This window comes from Hakea prostrata, chromosome 3, assembly GCF_041222555.1.
Source record: "Hakea prostrata isolate BN-2017 chromosome 3, UWA_Hpros_2, whole genome shotgun sequence".
In the NCBI taxonomy this organism is placed as follows: domain Eukaryota; kingdom Viridiplantae; phylum Streptophyta; class Magnoliopsida; order Proteales; family Proteaceae; genus Hakea; species Hakea prostrata.
Genome location: NC_142602.1, coordinates 39053647 through 39075443, shown reverse-complemented (window position 1 = coordinate 39075443; position 21797 = coordinate 39053647). Strand labels below are relative to the sequence as shown.

The 21797-nt window shown below is 38.0% G+C and overlaps 1 protein-coding gene across 2 annotated transcripts in view; it reads left to right on the top strand.

The window, feature by feature from the left end:
- Positions 1 to 21481, top strand: part of FPA (RNA binding protein) — a 44228-nt gene extending 22747 nt beyond the window's left edge. The window contains exons 6-7 of one of the 2 annotated variants that reach the window (XM_089150375.1): positions 4723 to 6156; positions 20637 to 21481. In XM_089150375.1, the coding sequence (XP_089006501.1) occupies positions 4723 to 6142 (1420 nt within the window). In that variant the 3' untranslated portion in view covers positions 6143 to 6156; positions 20637 to 21481. Of the gene's footprint in view, positions 1 to 4722; positions 8626 to 20636 lie in introns of those variants that run through there. The other variant, XM_089150376.1, reaches the window with a different exon arrangement.
- The last annotated feature ends 316 nt before the right edge of the window (positions 21482 to 21797 follow it).

Below are 21797 nucleotides of genomic sequence, written 5' to 3'. Positions count from 1 at the left end.
TGTAACCATTTGGGAACCAGGGGGTCAATTTAGTGCTGCCAAGCGCAAAAGGAGTGATGGTTTTTCAGCATCTTCAATGGAAGCCGTGGCCTGTGACACGATGCTCATGGAGTGCCATCCCATTGGGTCCAGGTTGAACGGCAAGAAGTCTTCTTTAGACTGGACAATAGAAGCCATTGTCACACACGTTCTTATGCTTGTGCAGGATTTTATTTCAGTTCACTTCAGGCATACCAGCAGATTGGACAACTACCCTACGGATTTCCTTGCTGCAGGGGCTTCTGGATTAAAGCTTTCTAGAGTTTGGTGGATCTCCTCACTGTTTTCCATTGTACATTCTTCTGTTGTCAGGGAGAGAACTCTCTCCGCTGCTTTCTTCATCTAATAAAATTCAGTTCAGACCACCCAAAAAAAAAAAAAAAACTCAGCTGAAGTTACCAGTTCATAGTTATGATGTAGCCTAGATTGAGTAGGATCAACTAGGGGCCAGTCTTTCAGGTTCAAAGTCCAAAAGTTAAGGGTTTAGGGGTTTTAAGATTTTTAAGAATGAAAGTTATGGTGGTTAGAAAGAATCATGTATATAAACTTAGTGTAACAGAAATGAGGATGATAAGATGGATGAGTGGCAAAACTAGGAAGGATAAGATAAGGAATGATCATATTAGAGTTTGTCTAAGAGTTGTTCCTATCAGTGATAAGCTACAAGAAAGTTGTTTGAGGTGGCACGGTCATGTTCAATGGAGGCCTATAAATGCCCCTCTGCCTGGAGAAAGTTTGGGATTGTTGTAATTGTTAGATTGGTGTAGATATCAGTTTGAAATTTGTGTTTTTTATGGAGTACGAAAATTCACAAAAGGGGTTTATAACCTTACATTTTGGATGGTATTTTGATGTATACTCTTGATATGACCAAGGTTGACCCCCTATAATTGGGCCCAAAACATAGGCCCAAAGGGTCCAATATGGAGCTGGCTGAATACCCAAGTGGTATTTTGGTCATTTTTCGGCCTTTTTAGGGCTCAAGATGGGTCTGGTTGGAACTCTCTCTATCCAAGAGTTATGGATCTATTTTTTATTTTATTTATTTTTATTTATTTGGGTTAGTATTTTGTGAGTTATGAAAGAGTCCCTGTCCGTTGTAATTTCTTAATTTAAGTTTTGTTTGAATTGGTTAGGTTGTGTATAAGATAATACTCTTTAACAAAAAGGGATCTTTTAGGAGTTTATAATCTATGAGTTAGTTAAGGAATCTTTTCCTAAAGAGGACTCTACTAGATAAGGCAGTCTTTTATTCTAAGAAGTCGTCTTTTATTTAGGTGGTAGTTAAGTTGGTCTCTAGGTCTTAGTTGAGTTTGAGTTGAGTTCTTCTTTCTTGTAAAGGCAATAAATAGCCAAGTAGTCTCAGTAATTCTTCTGTTTTGGATTGAATAGAGTTTGACTTCTGTGGAACACAGGGTCATGGTTCTCTTTGGGAGGGCCATGGCGGATTTCAGAGAGTTTTTCAATCACAACCAGCAGTTATTCCTAATTCACAGCAGCCATTAGCCATATTCAGAAGTTTCCTACAAGTAAGTAACACCCTATCCCCATTCCGCTCTTCCTCCCTCTCATGCAAACCTTTCCCCGCCCTCCCCTGCCTTACGCAGCCCCATAAGGACTTTTCCACCCCCCCATTGCACCCTCTCTCTCCCCCTTCCCCATATGTTCCAGCAAGCACCCACCCCTCCCCTCCCCTCCCCTCCCTTTCTTCCCTCTGATAGCAGCAGACCCCCACCCCCTGTTAACCCCTCTTCTCCAGCTCCTTTAGCCTTCTTTTCCCTTCTGCTAGGATCACACCTAGCCCTAGGTTTTAGTTCTTTTGTTGTTTCCCCAATTCAGCCTAGTTTCCTTGGTCATAAAAAAAATTCTGCTTATCTTGTTCACCCTTGGAAAAAATTCTGCAGATTTTAAAATTCTGAAATCTGAGGCTGTTTAAAATTCTTATCCAAGATCAATAACACCAGTTCTGAAGTTGCAGAATAGCAAGAAAACCAATTCTGAAACTGCAGAACAGCAAGGAAGTTTTCCTTTCCTACCCAACTGAAATTCCCTCCAAACCCTAGTTTTAAGTTTTTGTTAAAAGTTCAGATCTGAATTTCCGTTACAGCAGGGTTTTCCAGACCTTTAGAATACCCAGAACACCCTGAATCATCACTCCTCTTTGCTTGAGTTCCTGGGCAGCCCTTAGATTTAGGGAAATTTCCAAAATACCCTTAGCCTTAAATCTGGGTTTACATCAAGTCATCAACTCTTGTTGAAGAAGGGGATGATAGGTATAGGTTATGGGATGGATTTTTAATGGTAAATTAGGGCTTGAAGTAGGTTTTAGCTGCTTGGTTAATAAAAACAAAAATAGAAAAGAAAAAGAAGGAGATTTAGGGTTGGGAATTTAGAAGGTTAGAACAGGAATTGGTGGGGATGGGAATGATTCAACTTATAGTTTAAAAGGGGACAATAGATTATATTGCTGATAGGAAGATTTGATCTTGTTAGAAATTTAAGCAACAAGAAGGAGAAGAAATCAGGACAGATAGAGAGAGGAGATGCTGTGTCATTGTATTTCAACTGAGCAATTACATCAATGTTTATAGCCACGTAGGTTGATATAATTTCAAACTCAAGCTAGGGCTCAGAATTAGAAATGAACTCAAAAATTGACTGCCTAAAAGGAAAGCCCCATCCCAATCCTTGATGTATTAGGTAACCTAAATTGGTTGTGAAATTGAAATTGTAAAGAAAATTCTAAAACATGATTCTAACTGAAATAAAGAAACGGGTCCTTTTTTTTACCTTTACCCATATTTTAGGCTCATCCAATTGGCCAATCACAAAGTATACCCAAGGATTCAAAGACCAAATGCACATATGGCCCACTCCTAGATTATTCTTGAGGAAAGAAGCCCAATTTGATGATGTTTATGCAGTAAGCAGATCCTGGTTATTTGCTTCTAGGTGGTGTCCTACCAGTCTGGAACTGCCTTAGTCTGTTCTTATGGTCTCACTGTAGTATATTCAGCTTCTGAAGATACTAAGTACGCAGGGCTGAAGAAACTAGATATTTTATGTCGCGAGCATACAAAATTAAAAATGTAGTAGCAAAGAAAAGTTTATACGGGAAGGTCATTTATCCGAGTCTTAATAAGCCTAATTTTTGTGGACTTTGGGCTTTCTGATTTTGGATTACTTGTTGTAGAAGGATTAATTGAAGGAATATTTAAGTTGCATGGAGTTAAATATTTTATTATTATTATTATTATTATTATTATTATTATTATTATTATTATTATTATTATTATTATTATTATTATTTTTGAGTTCTTAGAAGATTTAGGCTAAACTTGGCTTATGTTAAGCAGCTGCTATTTTAATGTTAAGTTGCTTTTATTGCATGTTCGATGGTTTGCAAATTTTTGATATTAAAGCATTTGAAGCTCCTAAAAAAAACTTGTCATTTTTGAGTCATGTAGTGGGTAGGAAGTAAATGCTTTACTGGGTCCTTGTAGCTTCTTATCTGGGACTAGAACAAAATTTAGAGTATCAAGCTTGGATATTGCACGTCTTTAATCTGTCAGGAGGAACTAAGGCATGGTTGTTTTGGCATGGTGTTTGATTGCCTTGGATGTGCATTTGGTAGCATCCCCTTAACTATAAATTTTTTGAGCAAATTGCATTGGCATCCCAAAATGGAGGCCTTAAAGCACTGACACCCCAATTGATGTTTAAAAAGCACAGGTACACCAAAAATTGGATTTTCATTAGATATATTTGTCAAATTTATCACTAAAATCACTGAAATCACTTTTAATTTATAAACATATTTCTATAATAAACAGTGTCTGAAAGGTTTTCAGTGACAAGTTAGACAAATATATCCAATGAAAATCCAATTTTGGGGTCTTTGTGCTTTTTAAACATAAAGTGGGGTGTCAGTGCTTTGAGGCTTCCATTTTGGGGTGCCAATGCAATTTGCTCAATTTTTTTTGATGTGCATGAGAGGTACTGTTGTTGATTGATGATATTTATCTTTCCCCCTTTTTTTTTTGGGTTGGGTTGGGGGTGAGGTTAGGATGCAGTGGACAAAAATTGAAACTGAACCAATTATTTTTCGGTGTTTTAAGTTTCCAAACCTAGATTTGGTTTATTCATTCTGATTCTACTGTTTATGTTGTTTTTTTTTTGTTATGGCTCTTATTATATGTTTTGTAAGTATCAGTTTGGTGAAAACCAAGTCTTTTAGGGTGAAGAAAATATAAGATGTGGATTTCATATTGAACCATCACAAATATATTGAGCTGGAAACTAGAGAAAAGCTTACAAAATGCATTCAATCATAAATTATTTTTTTTTGGTTGGGGGGAGGGGGGAGGGATCAACAGCAATGGTGCCCTCTGTTTTCTAAATGGTGTATGCTGTTCAACCAGATTAATGATGCAGATCAATGGTTTATTGGTTCAAAACCAAAGTGGACCGTTTATGAACTGATCCTAGTAGTTTAATATACATGATGGTTTGGTTGATTTGAAAGAGTCATATTTTTTTCCTAATATAACTTTGTATGGACCTTAGATGTTTGGTTGATTCAAGGGATCGTCCTGTTTTTATTTTTAATATTACTTTCTATAGACCTAAATGTTTGCTTCATTAGTTTAAACACTAATACAGGCATTTGCTTGTGGTTTGCAGCCCTGATATTGTGAATTGCTCTGCAAGAACAGGATTGGATATGCTCACGAAACACTATGCAGAAGCTAGCGGTTTTGACATTGTTTTCTTCCTACCAGATAGTGAGGATGACTTTGCTTCCTACACTGAATTTCTTCGTTACCTTGGTGCAAAGAACCGTGCTGGTGTTGCTAAGCTTGATGATGGGACCACATTATTTTTAGTCCCGCCCTCAGATTTTTTGGTAAAAGTGCTGGGTGTCTCAGGCCCTGAGCGTCTGTATGGTGTGGTTCTCAAGTTACCTCAACAAGTACCAAGTAATCCATCCTCACAACCAGCACAGCAGCCCACTTTTCCTCCATCGCAGTATATTGATAGGCAGCAATTTCCACCTCAAACTGATTACGGTTCGATTCATCAAGAGGACCAAATTTTGGCCATCGATTATAATAGGGTATTCCATGAAGATTCAGTACCTCAACCACCAAAACAGCTCTTGCCTTCTGATGAGCCCCATGCAATGCAGTCTGCTTCTCGAGACAATGCAAGTAATCCTTCTGTGGCTCCCCAAGGAGTATCTCTGACTCCTGAGCTCATTGCCACACTTGCTGCTTTACTTCCTAACAATAGTTTGCAGTCTTCAAATTCAAGCAATGCTCAGTTACCTCTCGCTCCTTCAAGGTCCTCATTGCCTGCTTTGACACCTGATAAAGGAGTACCACCACAGGGATGGAGACAAGATCATCAAGCATCTGCTGGTGCTCATCATCCTGTGAAGGAAGAACAAGCAAGCTACGCATCCCAGCCATTGGGTCATCAATTTAATTCTCAGGGACAACTTTTGTCTCACTTTCCTGGATACGCGAATGTATCAAATGGAGCTGACCCCTCTACACAATCCATCCTTGGTAGTGTGCAGATTCAGGATCCTTCTCTCAACATGACTCAACAGGGTGCCACATCTAGACCTTTAAATAGCTTTCCTATTCCTTCCCAAGCCGGGCACTATACAATTCCTCATCAGGGCACCCAACAATATCAAGTTGATGCTTCTCAAATGGCTCAGAAAGGTTATGAGACGGTACCTGGTACAGATAGTTCTGGAGTATTCCGTCCTCAAGTCTTTCTGCAGCCTAGGCCCCCTGTCATGTCATCTGCTCAGGTTCAGGGATCAAACTTAGGTCAAACTCAGATCATGCAATCAGTGACTGATAAGGGAAACCCAGAGTTCCCTAATCAGGTGCAGCAGTTGCAGTCTGCTCTATCCAGCAGTGGCCAAGGCACATCAGAAGGTGAAGCTGATAAAAATCAAAGATATCAGTCAACCTTACAATTTGCTGCTAGCCTTCTCCTTCAGATACAGCAACAGCAGCAGCAGCAGCAGCAACAGCAACAGCAGACAACTACTCAGGGGCTGCAAGGATCTGGGAATCAGCAGTAAGGTCTTAGTGTCAGGTAATACACATGTTAATTTGATTTTTTATTTTTATAGTTCTTTTTATATCTCACTGATTTATGTGTCTTAGTGGTGAATTATCTCAATCTGAATAATACTTGTTTATGGGTGGTATTACAGCTGTGCATTTACTTGCATTACTTTTAGTAGGCTTGCACCATGTTCCTAATTCTGTTTTCTTAAATACACTTCTACTGAAAACGTGCAGATGTGGCTATGTATGGCTTGTATAGTATCCAAAATTTATTTCTATTTCTCTTTAAGATTAAAGATGCTAATGTTTGCTGATTTTAAAGTTAAATTACTGCAATTATTCTCCAGTACAATTTTGTAAGGATCTGCAAACAGCCCTTGCAAAAGCAGGGTAGAATTGCATATATTATGACCTTCCCCAGACACTACAGTGCCTGGAACCTTGTGCAATGGTCTACCCTCTCTGTAATTGTGGACGGTTATATTGCAGTTGGATGATATTGGTTGAGGATATGTTTGTTAGAATTTGGGATCCAAAATTTTGAGAAACAGAAACTGATAATGACTGTTCTGGGATTAAAATATTTGTTGTGATTACTTGTTGACATTCTAGGGTAAATTTATTTCTGAAAATATTAGTTCTTTTGGAGGAATATATTTAACTGGCATACAACATTCTGTAGTGAATCAGTTTAGTTATGCTATGTATTTTTTTTTACTTAATTTTGATGCTTTATTGTAGAAATAAGTTTGAAGAATGCTCTCTTCTTGTTGAGAAATGTCTGGGTTCTGGCGTCTGTGGGCTTCTGAGAATGTGCAATTTGGTTTTGGATTCTAACCTCTATGCACAAAACTGAAGTGGTCATACGGCAAACTTCTAATGGGGATTACATGTTATCAACTAATGAGTTAGTTTGTGTTGTCATATTTGACAATATTTTTGTTTTCACTAAAACCAAAATAATGATAGAAACATATCCTCTGGGCCCTTGTAAATGTTGTATATGTGATACATGCATGTTTAGACCGCTGGGTTTCAGGTGTTGCTTCCAGTGGAGGCTGATCATTCTGTTTGACGTGCCAGCTATGCACTGGAGATCTTACTGATATTCTGCTCTCCCTTGCATGTGGAAGTGAACCTGATTCTGTCTTGATGCATTTTAGGATCTTCTGATTGGCACTTAACCATCCCATCTAGTGTTTTTTTAATAGAGCTGTTGTTTGCCTTCACCAACTAGGGGTCCAAAGAAGATACATGTCTTTGACATTTGAGGGGATTGAGGGTGCTTTATGAAGACCTTGGTGGAACTTTGAGTTGTAGTAGTTCCTTTCCTGGGCTTTCCTGGCAATGTCTTCCTGCTAAGTGCTAAGTAAGCACATCAGGAAACCATTCCTCGTTCTTGGGTTCCATTTATGTAGTGAAAACCTTTGATTGGTCTTCTTGTGGATCCAGTCAAGCAAAAAACACTCAGATCACAAGCACTATTCACAGAACATTAAATAAATTGAGGTTTATCTGGTAAACGATTTGAAATGAGGAAGGGGGTGGCAGAGTAACAAATGTTTAGAGCTCCAAAAACTAAGTTAAAAGTTCAGTCTGTGGGTGGAGGGTTACTCTTGATACTAAAGCACTTAAGTGGGGAAGAATAGAATAGCATCAATAATTCTAGGGGTGTTGTGCAACACATCTGCTTCAAGCTCTGATGGAATAAAAGCACAGAATTAGAAAACAAAAAACTGGCCTCTTCTAATCCATCGACCTCACCTGATTGTCCAACCAAAGTGCAATCCCGGTTGAGATAATTTTCCAGGCTGTGCTGATTTCAATCAGCATCCATCCAGAACAGAAAATAAAATTAGGAAATTCTGCAACCTGAACCTGGTAATGGAGAGAATCAGATCAAACCTGAATTGTAATTCTCAACATGTGGACTGATTGGAAGCAGGGACCCAGGAGATGAATTGCCTCTGGGTAAGGGCCCTGTGTCTTGAATCTCAAAATCAGCTCGTCCTTAGTCTGATGGGACCACTAAGGAAGAAAAAGCTCAGAAACCAAGGCTTATAGTAGGAGAATAGGAAAGCTGGGATGGATCTGAGATTGGGGAAGAGTGAAGAAAATCAAGGATGAGGATGGATGCTGATGTGAACAAGGTTGAACCCCCACTATAGTTGGGCCCAATATCCAGACCTCGAAGGCCCAATCCAAAAGTTTGGACTAAATGGGGTCTGGTTGGAACCCCTTCAATCCAAGGGTCATGGATCTCTCTCTCTCTGTATATGTATGTATGTTTTATGTATGTATGTGTGTATATATATGTATACACATAACTTAGTATATTGTGAGTTATTTAGACAAATTATCAGTGGCACAATGTGATTTATCCTCTAATATTAATGTCACCACAAAAGAAATAAAAATATCAATAGAACCCCTAGTAGTCCCTACCAATAGAATATTAAAAAAAAAACAAAAGCACATACCCAGTGACGTGAAGTATCTATCATACATTTTTAATTACAAACCAATTGTTTGTACTTAGAAGAAAATAAAAATGTAAAAAGCATTTATCCTAAAATAGGGGTTAGTATGATTTTATTCTTTTGAGTTGATTTTGTCAAATAATACCAATAATTTTGTCCGAATCAGAATTGAAAAATAAGATTCTTATAAAACATAACTATGTACATTCTAGCAATGATTTTTGTCAATCTCTTTGTGAGTTGATTTCATCATTGGAGTCTGAGGCATCAACTTTTATTAATAGTTAATATGGTTAAAAATACATTTGAGAAATTTACGCATGGGTCCCTTTAGTGAGGCCTAAGCTATTGTTGAGTACATTTAGTGCGATGGGTCCCAAACCAACTAACACTGTTTTAGAGGTGTTAAATTTGTTCGTGAATGACTAAAATACTCCCTTCACCCACACCTAGCCCCCCACACTCCCCATGCCTACAACTAACTACCCCCACACCCCCTCCACACATGGCCAACCCGCCGGTAATCACCCACCATCAGCCCCACCCCTCCGGAAATCACCCACCATTGGCCCCACCCTGCTGGAAATCACCTGCAACAAAAATTTATTTTAAAAAAACATGCTACTGAACTTTGTCGATGTATTCCAGAAGTAAAACATAGGGATTTGCAGTGATCGATTTTTCCGAATCAAATTATATTGAAACTGAAAAGGTTGCAATTTTTTTTTAATCTATAAAGGCAAACAATGAGCAAAAATGAATTTGTATACAAACATGCAAAGATCAAACTTTCCTGGTTTGAGAATGAAGAAGTATCCAGGAAATGAAAAATCGCTAGAACAAACGCTCATTTTGCCCTATAAAATCCACCGCGGGTGATTTGAATACAAGGTGGGTCCCAAAAATCCAGATCCAAGGACCCCCCCCCCCATAATTGGGTCCCAAAATTCCAGATCTAAATGGTCAATCCAAGCTGGCCGAATGCCCTCAAGGGTATTTTGGTCATTTTCTAGTTCCTTTATAGGGCTCCATATGGATCTGGATAGAATCCCCTTTATCCAAGAGTCATGTATCCATTTTCAGTTTCTTATTTGAATCAACAATTTAAGAGTTATATTTCATTGTAAGTTGAGTTAATTGTGGATAAGATAAAATTCTTTATCCAAAGAGGTTCTTATCTTTAAGGAGTTTTTTTTTTTTGCTTAAGAGTCTTATTTAATTGTCCCAAGTTAAGTATTAGTACAACATTCCAACCCTAGGGTTATGGTTTCTTAGTAATTTGATTCCTTTTGAGTGTAGTGGTCTAGAGTTGGGATCCTTATCTTTTAGGATTCCCAACCCCAGTCAGAGTATTTTATTTTCAGGCTATAAATATCCTATTCATGCAATGCAACTTTTAGTTTGGATTATTGAATGAAAAGTTATTAAGGACCGGGGTTCCTGTTGTGAGTGGGCCTCTGTGGGTTTTGGAAAGTTTCTTCAATATTCAGCATCTTCATTCAAGTTTCAGCATTTTCTTCATCTATTTCAAGCTTGGGACAGTCCAAGAACTCTCAAAATTCTAGCCTTCAAGCGACCTTCTTCTCCCGTCAAGTTAGTACAACCCCAACCCCTTCCCTACCCTTAGCCACCCCTCTAAACCCTAAGGCCATGACCCAATGCCCTTATCACCCTTTTCTAATTTTCTACAATTTTCGGATTTTTTCCTAGACCTAAAATTCAAAGTTAGATTTACGGCAATCTAACCATTAGATCTGTCCCAACTCCAAAACCTTAGGAACATTATCCCCCTAACCCTAGTGACCTTCCCTCCCAGTTTGAGCCTGGTCAGACCATCTAAACCCTAAATTCCATAAAGTCTGAAAGTTCTGCACTCATTTTCTTCCATAGAAGATTTCTGCAGAATTTTAAAAGCTTCTAAAACCCTTAGTTTAATTCTGCACTTCATTTTCTTCCGTAGAAGAGTTCTGCAGAATTTTAAAAGCTTCTAAAACTTTAGGTTTAGATCATCCAGACCTCCTAAATCCTCCAGCCATTGAACCCTAGTTCTGAATCTGTAGAACCAGCAAAGATGAGTCCCCATCTACTCCAGCCGAACCAAACCCTAATTTCTGATTTCTGATAAAAACCAGAATACTTTTCACACTATGACTAAGTTTGTGAGTGTGAAAATACCCTTTGAAACCCTAGAATTCTCACTCTTCTTCACTGGAATTTTCAGGACAGTCATAAATCTAGGGAAATTACAACATTACCTAGATCTTAGTTTACATCAACGGGTTTCCAAAATCTTCACTGATTGACACAATCAAAAAGGAATCACTGCAGAAAATTCCTATGATTACATGCTTTTGTTCTTTTGTAGAAGGCAAGGCCGATACTTGGGTGGATACCCAAGGTTAGGTTTGAGCATTTGGTGAGGATGATGGTTGACGGCGACATCAAGTTGGCCAAGAGAGAGAAGGTGCTCATGGACGCTGGGTATATGGATGCAGAGCTACAACCCTGATTAAGCGTCAACATCCATATCGTTCTTTCTCTTTAGAGCCATTATAGGACTTATAGTTTAGAAAAGGTGATTGTCATTGGAAAATTGGGTATATGGCATTTATGGATGGCATATGGGAGGTGAAATTTGTAAGGAGACGAGAGACAAAAGGGTTCTCATTGCTTGTCATGTTTTACTTGAATTGGAGTACTTGTCGACATTTTCTCCGGCTTGGGCAGATTGAAAGGAGATACCGCAAGTAGACGTAATAACAGTGGACGTTCCAAGGGTGTAGAAGGAAGATGTGAAGATTGAGGTGGAGGAAAATAGGGGTTTGATGGTGGCGGTGGTGGGTGATTTCAAGCAAGTTGAAGGTGGGATGGTGGTTTTTTTTAAAAATAATTTGTGGTGTATGATTTCTGACAGGGTGGGGCTGGTGGTGGGTAATTTCCAACAGGGTAGCTGATTAAGGAGGCGAGGGGGGGGTTGGGTGTCAGCTGGGTAGATCGGGGGGGGGGGGGGCTAGCTATGGGTGGAGGTGTGTTTTTGTCATTTCATAAACAAACTTAACACCTCTCAAATGGTGTTAGTTGGTTTGAGACCTAGATGTAAATTCTAAATAATTTTGTGTCCTTCACATTTCTCTTGAAAACATATTATTTTGGACTTCTACTTAGATGTTCCAAATTAGGTTTATCGATTTATAAAAGTTGCGCTTAGGTGCAAGAATGACTTGAATTGGTTTTCAATTATTATTTGTAGTATGAGGCTAGTATGCGTATTCACACTCCCAATAAGTTGTTAAGCTTCTTTTGTGTTTTGATAATTGAAAAACGCTTAGAATAGTTTAATTGGAATTTTGATCATAAATTACCCTAGCTTAAAAGTAATGATTTGTTACTTAAGACTTATGACCTTTAAACTGTCTCCAGTTTAATTGGAATTTTGATTCTAAAATCAGATTAGGATTCTGATTCTAAGTGAAACTTATGGCCTTTAAACTGTCTCCAGTTTAATTGGATTTTTGATTCTAAAATCACATTAGGATTTTGATTCTAAGTGAACAATTATTTACATAAATATTTGTAGTAAAAATGTAAGATGTAACAAACAACTTAGTTTGTTTTTATGGTAACATATTAAAAATAAAAAACTAATGAATCATTTATTTTTACTAAATGACGACAAAAGAAATAAAAGAATATATAAAAAGAAATGGATGCATGGGATTGGAATGATTCAGGTTCAAAATCATGGTTAGGAGTAAGACCCAAGGCCAAAATTAGGGTCAAGATCATGGCCAAAATCAGGGTTAGAATTAGGGCGAAACTTCAGGGACATGTCAGGCGAAACAAACAATAATCCAAGACCCACCACCCTTGGTGCTGATTTGGGGCTACGATATTTTGGCCCTGAAAACAACCCCCCCCCCCCGAAAAAAAAAAAAAAAAAAAGGGGGCCAAAATCTTGAGCCCTGCCCATGTTCAGGCTCAATGCAGGTCAGGGTCAGTAGGGTCAAACTTGCACCCCTAGCTAAATTAGAATACATGAAGTTTCAAATCTGTGGGAGTTCGTAAAATATTTATCTTGAAATTGGCTGTTAGATTGGGGTCAAAGTAGGATGCAAGGTCACTAGGGTTGGGGGAATAAGTGCCTAATGTTTTGGAACAGATTAAATGGTTAGATTGGTCTACATCTTCTCTTGTACTTTGGGTATATTGAGAAGTCCAAAAATTCATGAAAGTAGGGGGTAGGGCAAGTGATAAGCAAGCGTTATGTGTGATGTAGGTTACTTGGGGGAGCCTTGTGGAGATTTTGATCGAGTGACAGTGAAGTTTTGAAGCTGTCAATTCAGACACAGCAATGCACTCTGCTTGACTTCACCTAGATTCTTAGTGAGTACTCAACTTCTGAACCCTCGCTAAACAAAATATGTATAAACCAATAGTTGCAGCAGCAAATACCCATAGAAAGCACTCACTGCTTTAGAGAAAATGTCAAATAACCTGATCTGTCTATGCTTCCCTCTAAGGAGTATAAATATGGCTAAACAACCTTACAACTCATAATAGGTTTAGGAAAAGAAAAAAAACTCTGAAGAAATAGAGCTTGTAATTTAGATGCTTAAAATTAAAGTAAAACATAACGAGAGACTATTCTGCTCTTATAATTTATGTTGGGCAGGATTTATGTGATTAAATAAATTATTTAAGGGTAGTTTTGATTTGGACCCCGTGAGGTTTGACCCAAATTATTTTTAATAGAAATAATAATAAGAAGGATATACTGTCATTTTTATGACCGAAAGGCCCTTATGCCTATGTAGGGGCTGGGAGGATGCCACATTTTCATAAATCAATCTTACAGTGTACAAAGCAAATGTGGAGGTATGAGTGTAAGGACCAACTGCTTTTTTAGTTTTTTTATTAAAAGATTATGAGGCTTTTGATATTCTAAATTTACAAATCTAGACCATCCTGCCGTTCGATGAAACCCATTCCACGCCAAAAAGCAAGCTCAAAGGGAGATCTAAAATTACCTGATCGTTTCCACAAATTCCAGAAAACACGAGTAGGTGAAATGTAGGAAAACCCATCCATTATCTCTTCTGGGTTCCTTTGTTTTGGATTCATTATCTTCATCGGAAAGATCAAAGCTTCTTCACATTAGGGTATCTGTATAAGAGAAATCCCTAACTAGTAAACGGTTGGTAAGAGAGAGAGACGGTACAATTGTTGGCCTTTAAGGGTTGATGAGGCTTTTTCTTTTTCTGTTTGGTTATCTACTTGTTATCTTCTTTACCCAAGTCATTTTATATCCCTAACTAGATGCAGAAAAGGAAGAGGGTGCTGGGAAGGAAACCATGTTTTAGTTTTTCTCTTTACAAGGCCGCATAAACCCAATGCTGCAATTCTGTAAGAAGTTAGCTTCCAAGGTACTCAAATTAACCCGGAAAAAGGAAAGTTCTCGTTACCCAATGCTGCAATTTTCTCTCTGTTAGTGGGTTCGTGGAACTAACTGAGGAAAAGGAAGCTGTCATATCCCTTTCAAGTGTTTCATCTATGACGATCAGATAGCTTGGTCAATAGAAGTAGCGAAGGGGTCTGGTTTATGGATAAAAAACCTCTCAGAATCATTTATTCCATTTTGTTTGCATTACCAACAATCAGTTTAATGTTTCTCTGCTTTAGTGACCACATATGTTCTTCACCAAAGGAACAAAAAGTACTCTGTTCTGACGTAAAATTAAGTTCTAGGAATCGATTTATTCTCTTAGGATTTTGATTCAGAAACATATGTATGGCTTCTGAGTTTGACAGCAGCTCACATGCTTGATCAGATTCGGAGTTTAGTGAAGAAATTTGAAGCTGAGGATGTTCAACTCACTGGTCTTGGATGGTAGCTTACTCTTGCCAACCCCTAAGAATTTGGCTCTGGAATGTCTTCTTCTCAAATAGGGGAAAGCCCCCGCGCTAACATACAAAACTGGTCACAGAAAAGGGAGTGGTTTTGCTGCTGGAGAAGGCATTGGCACTTGGAAGCCGGTTGCAGAGATGTCAGGAAAGTTGTTGTGAATTTAGAAAGATAAAAATACAACATATACACTCATATCCCCACGTTTTCGTTGTATACCGTTGGATCAATTTATAGATAATCTCATACCTCTTTTCAAGATTCTGGGTAAGTTAAAGAAAGGAAATCAAAAGTGTATGGGGATACCAAAGGGGAGGCAAATGCAAAATGTCATTTTTTTTGGGGATTAAAAATGACTTGAGTCAAACCTCAGGGGATCCAACTGAAATTACCCATTATTTAATTATTTTCCTACTTGGCATAGCTACTCAATTTTTAGGTCCACAAAATTGGCCCATGACCTCATAAACCTATGGAACGAAATCCTTGCGCCCACATCTATCAATCCTAGGTTGGTTCTAAAGGAATATAGTCCAATTTGGTGTTGGATTTGTATCAACTGCCAAACTAGCCATTTGATTGAACTTAGATTCTCACTGCACTCCCATTAACGCTAATTTTGGAAGTGAGTCAAATTTGACTTCCGTTGTGGCTTCATTTTAATATATTCTCTTATTTCCCCTTCTTCCCCTACTCCAATAAATCATAGATGCATATCTTGAATTGATTTTGATTTCAAGCTTAGAATATGTAGCTGTTTCAAGATATATCAGTTATGTACACCAAAACCATGCCTGAGGAGACTAGTTGTTGAGCTTACATACCCATACCAAACTCCCCCTAGCAACAAAACTTTTGGGGGGGGGGGGGGGTTCACCATTAAGGAAAGCATTCTTAACATTTAGTTGGCACAAGGGCCAATGATGAATTGGGAAATCAAAATGCAAAATAGAAGCAAGTTTGGCAAACAAGTGAGTATCTTGACAATACTTGCCCAACAACCAAGAACTGACTTCACTAGAGGTCAGGGAACAAGATCATAAGATTGATTGCCTCTGAACAACTCTTACTTCATAGTGGTCCTCTATCAAGGACTAAACAATGCCTATGCAATTGACTGAAGAACTGCACAGCCAGAAATACTAGAGTAAAACTGTAAAATTAGGATACAAATATACTTAATAATTAAAAATGGGGTATCAGGTGCAGCACTGGACACCCTTATGATGAACATCAGGAACGTTAGGGCCGGAAGAGGAATACTTCTCAGGATCTATGGACATAGAGGATGAGCTAGGTGGTGGAGATACCAGGGGTTTTTGATCATTTGGAGGGCGTAAAAAATATACATGCTGATTTGTTGTTGTAGGAGATGGTTAAGCTTGGTGGTGGCAGTGTTGCAATTGGAGCTTGTGGAACAGAATGGTTCACAATGTGGAGTGGAAGATCATCATCTAATTCAAAATGAGCTAGGATTTTTGCAGATGTGAACTTAAGAAAATGATGAATCAATGGTTAAAAGACAAAAAGGTTGTACCCAGTGCACTAGGTTCCTGTATTTTATGGAGTGGTTATATCTAGGGCTTGAACTTGTGACATAGCATTTAACAAGTGAGCACTTAGATAATGTGCCAAACACTACCTTTGGTATGGGAGTGAGCATGAAAGTTACATTTGAGAACACTGGGATCTGACTTGGACAAATTTGCATGATGATCACGAGTGTAGCATAGGGATCAGAAGGAAATTGTAATTAATGAGGAATATCACATGGTAAAACTGAAGAAAGCTTGTGATTGATAAAGTAGCACCATTTTGTTGACGGGTGTTCGAAGAGGGGGGGGATTGATGCATGATACCGTGAGTAGTCATAAGCTGAGAAAAGGGGGACACAAAGATATGCTCTCTTGCATTTCACTCATTCACTCCTCAAATTTCGAGGTTGAGCAGGGAGCATCTAGGACAGTTTCTGTTGATTCTTCTTTTGTTCTAAAAAAATGTGGACTTTTTTTTTTTTGGGGGGGGGGGGGGGGGATGTGGACTTTAATGATGATTGAAGTTAGTTTCGTATGTCCTGAACCTCCAACTGAGTTACCAGTCCTCTATGTTAATTGATGACTTGTGGTTTTCTCTAGGAATATTTGTTAATAATAATTGTTGCCTTCTTAACTTGAATATTGTTTTTCCATCAAACTTCTAATTTTCACTGACATGCATCCTTGCATTGATGGCAATTTGTCTCTGCCTAGTGTAATCTGACTCACAGTTCATGCATGTTGGTTTTTCTTTACTTTGTTATTACTAGATAACACCCTTTGGGCTTATTGCCATTGTCAAAATCAATGTAATAATGAATCATCATTATTTTAAGTTGATTTTTCTTCTCAATATGTATATGTTTGGATTCTGGTGTGTTTTCTTATTATACTAATTTTCCTAGACTAATCTTGTGATGTGATATTCAGGGTTCTTGAATAATTTTTGTTTTATTATGATATGATTGCTTATGCATTAAAAGTTCATCTAATTTAGTCTGTGCTGCATCATCTGAAAATTTAATGAAGTATGACAGTGTTAGAGCTCCTTAATATAAAACTACTCTGAAAACTATGAGTTAAACTAACTCAGAGCAAGTTTCTGAGAGGTTAGGGGTTTGACTCATCTGTCTAGACCCATTTATATATCAGAATTGTTGGTTTACGGCTTTTTTATGGGATGCAGTATAGTAGCATTGCAGAATGGTGCTCCTTGGGGTTGGGTTTTGTTGTGCTGGGCAAGAGGTAGTCTGAGGATACTGATGTAGATTGTAGATGGAAATGGATAATGAATGGTTCACCATTAGCCATACTTTCACCAGAACCATGCCATGAGATTGTATTATTTTCTAATAGTTCATTATATTTTTATATGGCAGATCTAGTTAGGATTGGTGCATACAAGTCTGGATTCCTTGTTATATTATATTTTCCTAGTTCAGCTCTTTTTTGTTTAATCCCCGTAAGTATTTAGGAATTTTATCTTATTTAAATTGAAGAAATTGTGTAGACTGCAATAGAATTAGGCATTCATTTTGCTTCCATGGCCTAGGCTGCTTTCTGGCTGTCATTCCTTCCGCCTTGTGCTGCTTGGTTCACAGTTGAAATCTCCTCCTATAAATTCCCCTTATTTCTACCTTTTTTCCCCCTTTCCTTCTGAACTTCCTTCCTTCCTTAGTTTTCTTTTCATTCTTACTCTCACAACAATAAGAAGCGGCCTTTCTTCCTTTACTCTCACTAATACGGTAATTACACCTTTGTTCTGTGTGGCTCAGGCCCAAGTTTGGGCATAATATAAGATCTGTGGGCAATACTGGAAATTCCCAGAATCTTGGTACCTTGCTGAGATGTCAATCACATTTCTTATCTTGAGGCAAACAGACCAGACTGAGGGCTATAAAAGGGCATTGTCTCAACAAGGCTTAGGCCTCAAACTCGAAATCTGGCCTCTCACTGATTTGTAAGGGAAAAATTCCTGAGTGAGGGTTTTGGTGCTTTTTTGTACTCTAATTTATGGTTGGGGTGGTTTTTCAGTTTCTTTTCTCTGGTGCAGAGGAGCTGGTTTTATTTTTTTATTTTTCGTTTTTGGGGGTGGGGGTTGGATGTGATGGGAGTCTCACATCAATGGAAGATTAGAGCTTGGAGATTCAAGACTGAAGCTTCAATATTTAGGAGGAGCTTTATTGTACGTCAAGGATACATACTCTCGAAGTAAAATATACTACCAAATAATTATCTTTTCTTCATAAAAGCTATACCAATACTTGTCCGTTGACCATGTAATTGTATTACGTGAAACAATAGTTATCTAGGTGGGACACAACCAAGGCAATGTGGAGAGGGTCCTTAATCAAGGTGACTTAACAACAAGGTGACCAAGGAAGCTTAGTAGAAACACACATCACCATGTCTGACGCCTAATGGTTAAATGGTTCCAGTTTGATAGTTAAAAATTTCTTGAGTTTGTGTGCGCGTCTACTTCAATTATATGCTTGATATTACGTGAAATAGTCTGCTGATTAAATCTACCTAATCCCAAGGCTTCTCACATGCATCAAACCCTATAATGAGTCTCATTTTCGGTCCTCTCTTCTCCATTCCTCTACCCCCTAGTGGTATGCTCCTCTAGTAGTTGGTAGTAAAAAGCAAATGAGGATTGCACGGCTATCAGTTGCAGAAATAACCTTAGAATCCTTACTGGTTTCCAAAATCCAAATCATTAATCTATTCTTTTGTCAAGTACCTGTTAAGTGATACATCTACCATCTGTTGTTAACAAGTCTCTTCTGTGCAATCTTATGGTGGTTTGCATTATGTTGGAGCTTGGAGGAAAAACTGAAATTACTTACAGAATTTACCTTGGCTATATAACAAACATGGCAAGTGAGGAATCACCGAAAGTTGAACATGTTCCTTCCTACACCCTACCTACCACTCTCTGGTTAAGAAACCCGTTGGCAACATAATTCATTATACTTGTGTTTTCGCTAAGTAATCTAAGCTAGTCAATTGACCATAGATGAATATACAAAATGAAGCTAGCTCTAGCTTTTTATGATTTTCTTAAATCCTTTTGGCAAGAGCATAGTGAATCTTGTTGACCAGGGCTTTTAACTTTATGCATCGTTTTTTACTATCCTATATTCCTGCAGCACGTCATGTTCTTCCTAGAACTTGTCTGCACACGCAAGTTCATGAAATTTTAAATGATAAAAAATTGAGAACGGTCTCAGCTGAGCGTGTTTTGATACCTATTCCAGTGTTGAATAGATTGAATAGATGATGAATTTTAATCCCTTGATATTCTGGGGAGAATCTGAAAACTTGTTTTGCCTTCCGTTGTCAAGTGGAGTGACATCTGCCATGTGAGAAACAAATGGAGCAAAACTTATTTGTTAGTCAGGTATTGGTTCAGTCTAGAGAGTAACTACCAATCTTAGAGAAAGTTTAGCAAACACTTTCTTTAATTCCCCAGAGTTTTCACCATTGGAGTATGTGTTAAAAGACAACGAAAGCATATATCTCAAAATTTCTTCTGCACATAGAGCTGCTTTTAGATAAGAAGGATTATTGAATTTGAACTTGGAACTTTGAAAATCTTCTCCACTATCTGAGACGTTTGTTGACTTGGCTTGGATAGCTTATTTACTGAATGAGGATGGGCACTCCATAGCCAATATTGCATTAGGGTTATGATTCTTGTCTGGTACATCCAGGATTTGGTCTTGTCTTTTTCCCCCTCTCATATGACTTGGATGGTCAGTTACTTTATTTAGTACAAACGGGTGTGTCTGCAGTCCAGTTAAGCATGCCAAACCATGTTGTAGCCTCAAAAGTATCGCTTCAAATACGAACTCACGAATTCACCGCTGGACAACAGCCAAGTACAGGGTTAGTCTTTACATGTCAAGGAATTAGACCAACCACCCTTGAAATTGAGTCTGGTCTGGCTCAGAGTAAGGTAAATCTAAATCTTATGGAGAAGGCAATTTTTCCTAAATCGATTAAACCGTTATGGTTGCTTTGGCTATTTTAAGTTGAGTTCCGTGGGATTCCATACGGGTCAATTGTTGTGAGAACATCTCCTTGGCTTTGAAAATCTTTAGCACCCACCTAACTTTGCCACTATGTTCTCAGCTTCCCAACTGGTTTGAGTTTATATGTTATTAGGTCCATTTTCCGCTTCCTCCATATGGTTGATCGTTTATACACAAAACTGCGCTGCTTGCCTTGCTACCAAAACCAGAGAATCGTACTCAGTAAATAAAATATTTGGTTTGTTGTATTGGGGTGTTAAAATCCAGAAACCCTCAGGAAAAAAAAAAAAAAAAAAAAGACTCATTCTACTGCCATTTTATCACGTTCGTCTCTTCAACGTTGCGTAGTCTTAAAAGATAATTGAGTAGTATTATAGTTTGGAACACAGATCACTAAGAAGAAAACCCTTTTGCTTATTCGTTTGGAATGGCATTTTAGTCTCCGAGAAGAAAATGGCTGCCGAAACAATAGTGGCGTGTTATTAGCTCTATCAACTATGAATACTACTTATTCGTTCTCTAATATTCCGTAACATTCGAATATTTTGTAGGTTGGCGTGATGCTCTGGGCACCTTAGTGTTTATCTTATCATCTGAGCCTGGAAATCAAATTGATTAATTGATCGGGGGCGTCTCTGGGCGATAACGACGTTTTGCAATAGGTCATGTCACTCCCAAGTACGGTTATCGACTTCAATTTTATTTTCTGAAAAGCAATGGAATTAGATGGAGTCTTTTCTTAGTCTTCAAGGACGCACTAAAACCACCGTTATCGTTTCTTGTGTTCTGTATTAGTCTCCGCTTCTTTTGGGCTTTTTCTTTTGGTTGTGTACACTTTAAATTTAATAGAATAATTCAGTAACCATAGTGTCGCATTGTTGTTCTATGGCAATTCCAGAGTTCAATGTGTCGTCGTTCCCTCTGATCCGTTTAAATATTAACCTTACCGTGGTACTGGCGGCTATAAAAGGACCATCAATGATTTATGGATTTACGGATAAATCGATTTGGAATTGAGAAATCGTTGGAGAAAAATATTGTTGTTGATTATTTGTCTAGGTTATCTCCTCGAGTGGAGCTGTTGACAGTTTTGCATATGATAGATATTTGATGTTTTGGACATTTTTGTTTTAGTCGAATGACACTTGTAATTGCTCTTTCAATCAATGGAAGACAAAAAGAAGAATGAAGTAAAAGATGAGGAACAGTAAGATAAATGGGCAATAATTGGGTCCTCGGGTTATTAAAAAAGGTCTCTTAATGTTTGAGTTTTCTTTTTGTCAGCTAGGGAAGTTATCCAAAAAGATTATGGTCGTCTTAAATTAAAAGTTCTAATGATCAATGCCTCTTTAGGTGATAAGTTTGATTCACCATGGTATATGTAACAGCCCTTCTCAGTTTTCCCAATCCAAATATATATTAAAGGCTTCCTTGTACTGAGCCGGAAAAAAAGAAAAAAAAAAAAAGAAAAAGAAAAAAAGGGAAATAAGAGAAAAAAGCTTTGTTTTTTCGTTTGGAAACGTAAGACTTTTAAGATTTCTGAATTGACTTTGTTTTTTGAATGGAAACGTAAGACCCTTAAGATTTCTGAATTAGTTTAACACTGTCCTGATGGTCTCATACGATCATTATAAGTAATGATGACCTAAGGTTCTTTGAGCAAGATGTTCTGCCCCACAGGCAATGGTTGAACGGAGAAAATCCTTGCAAGT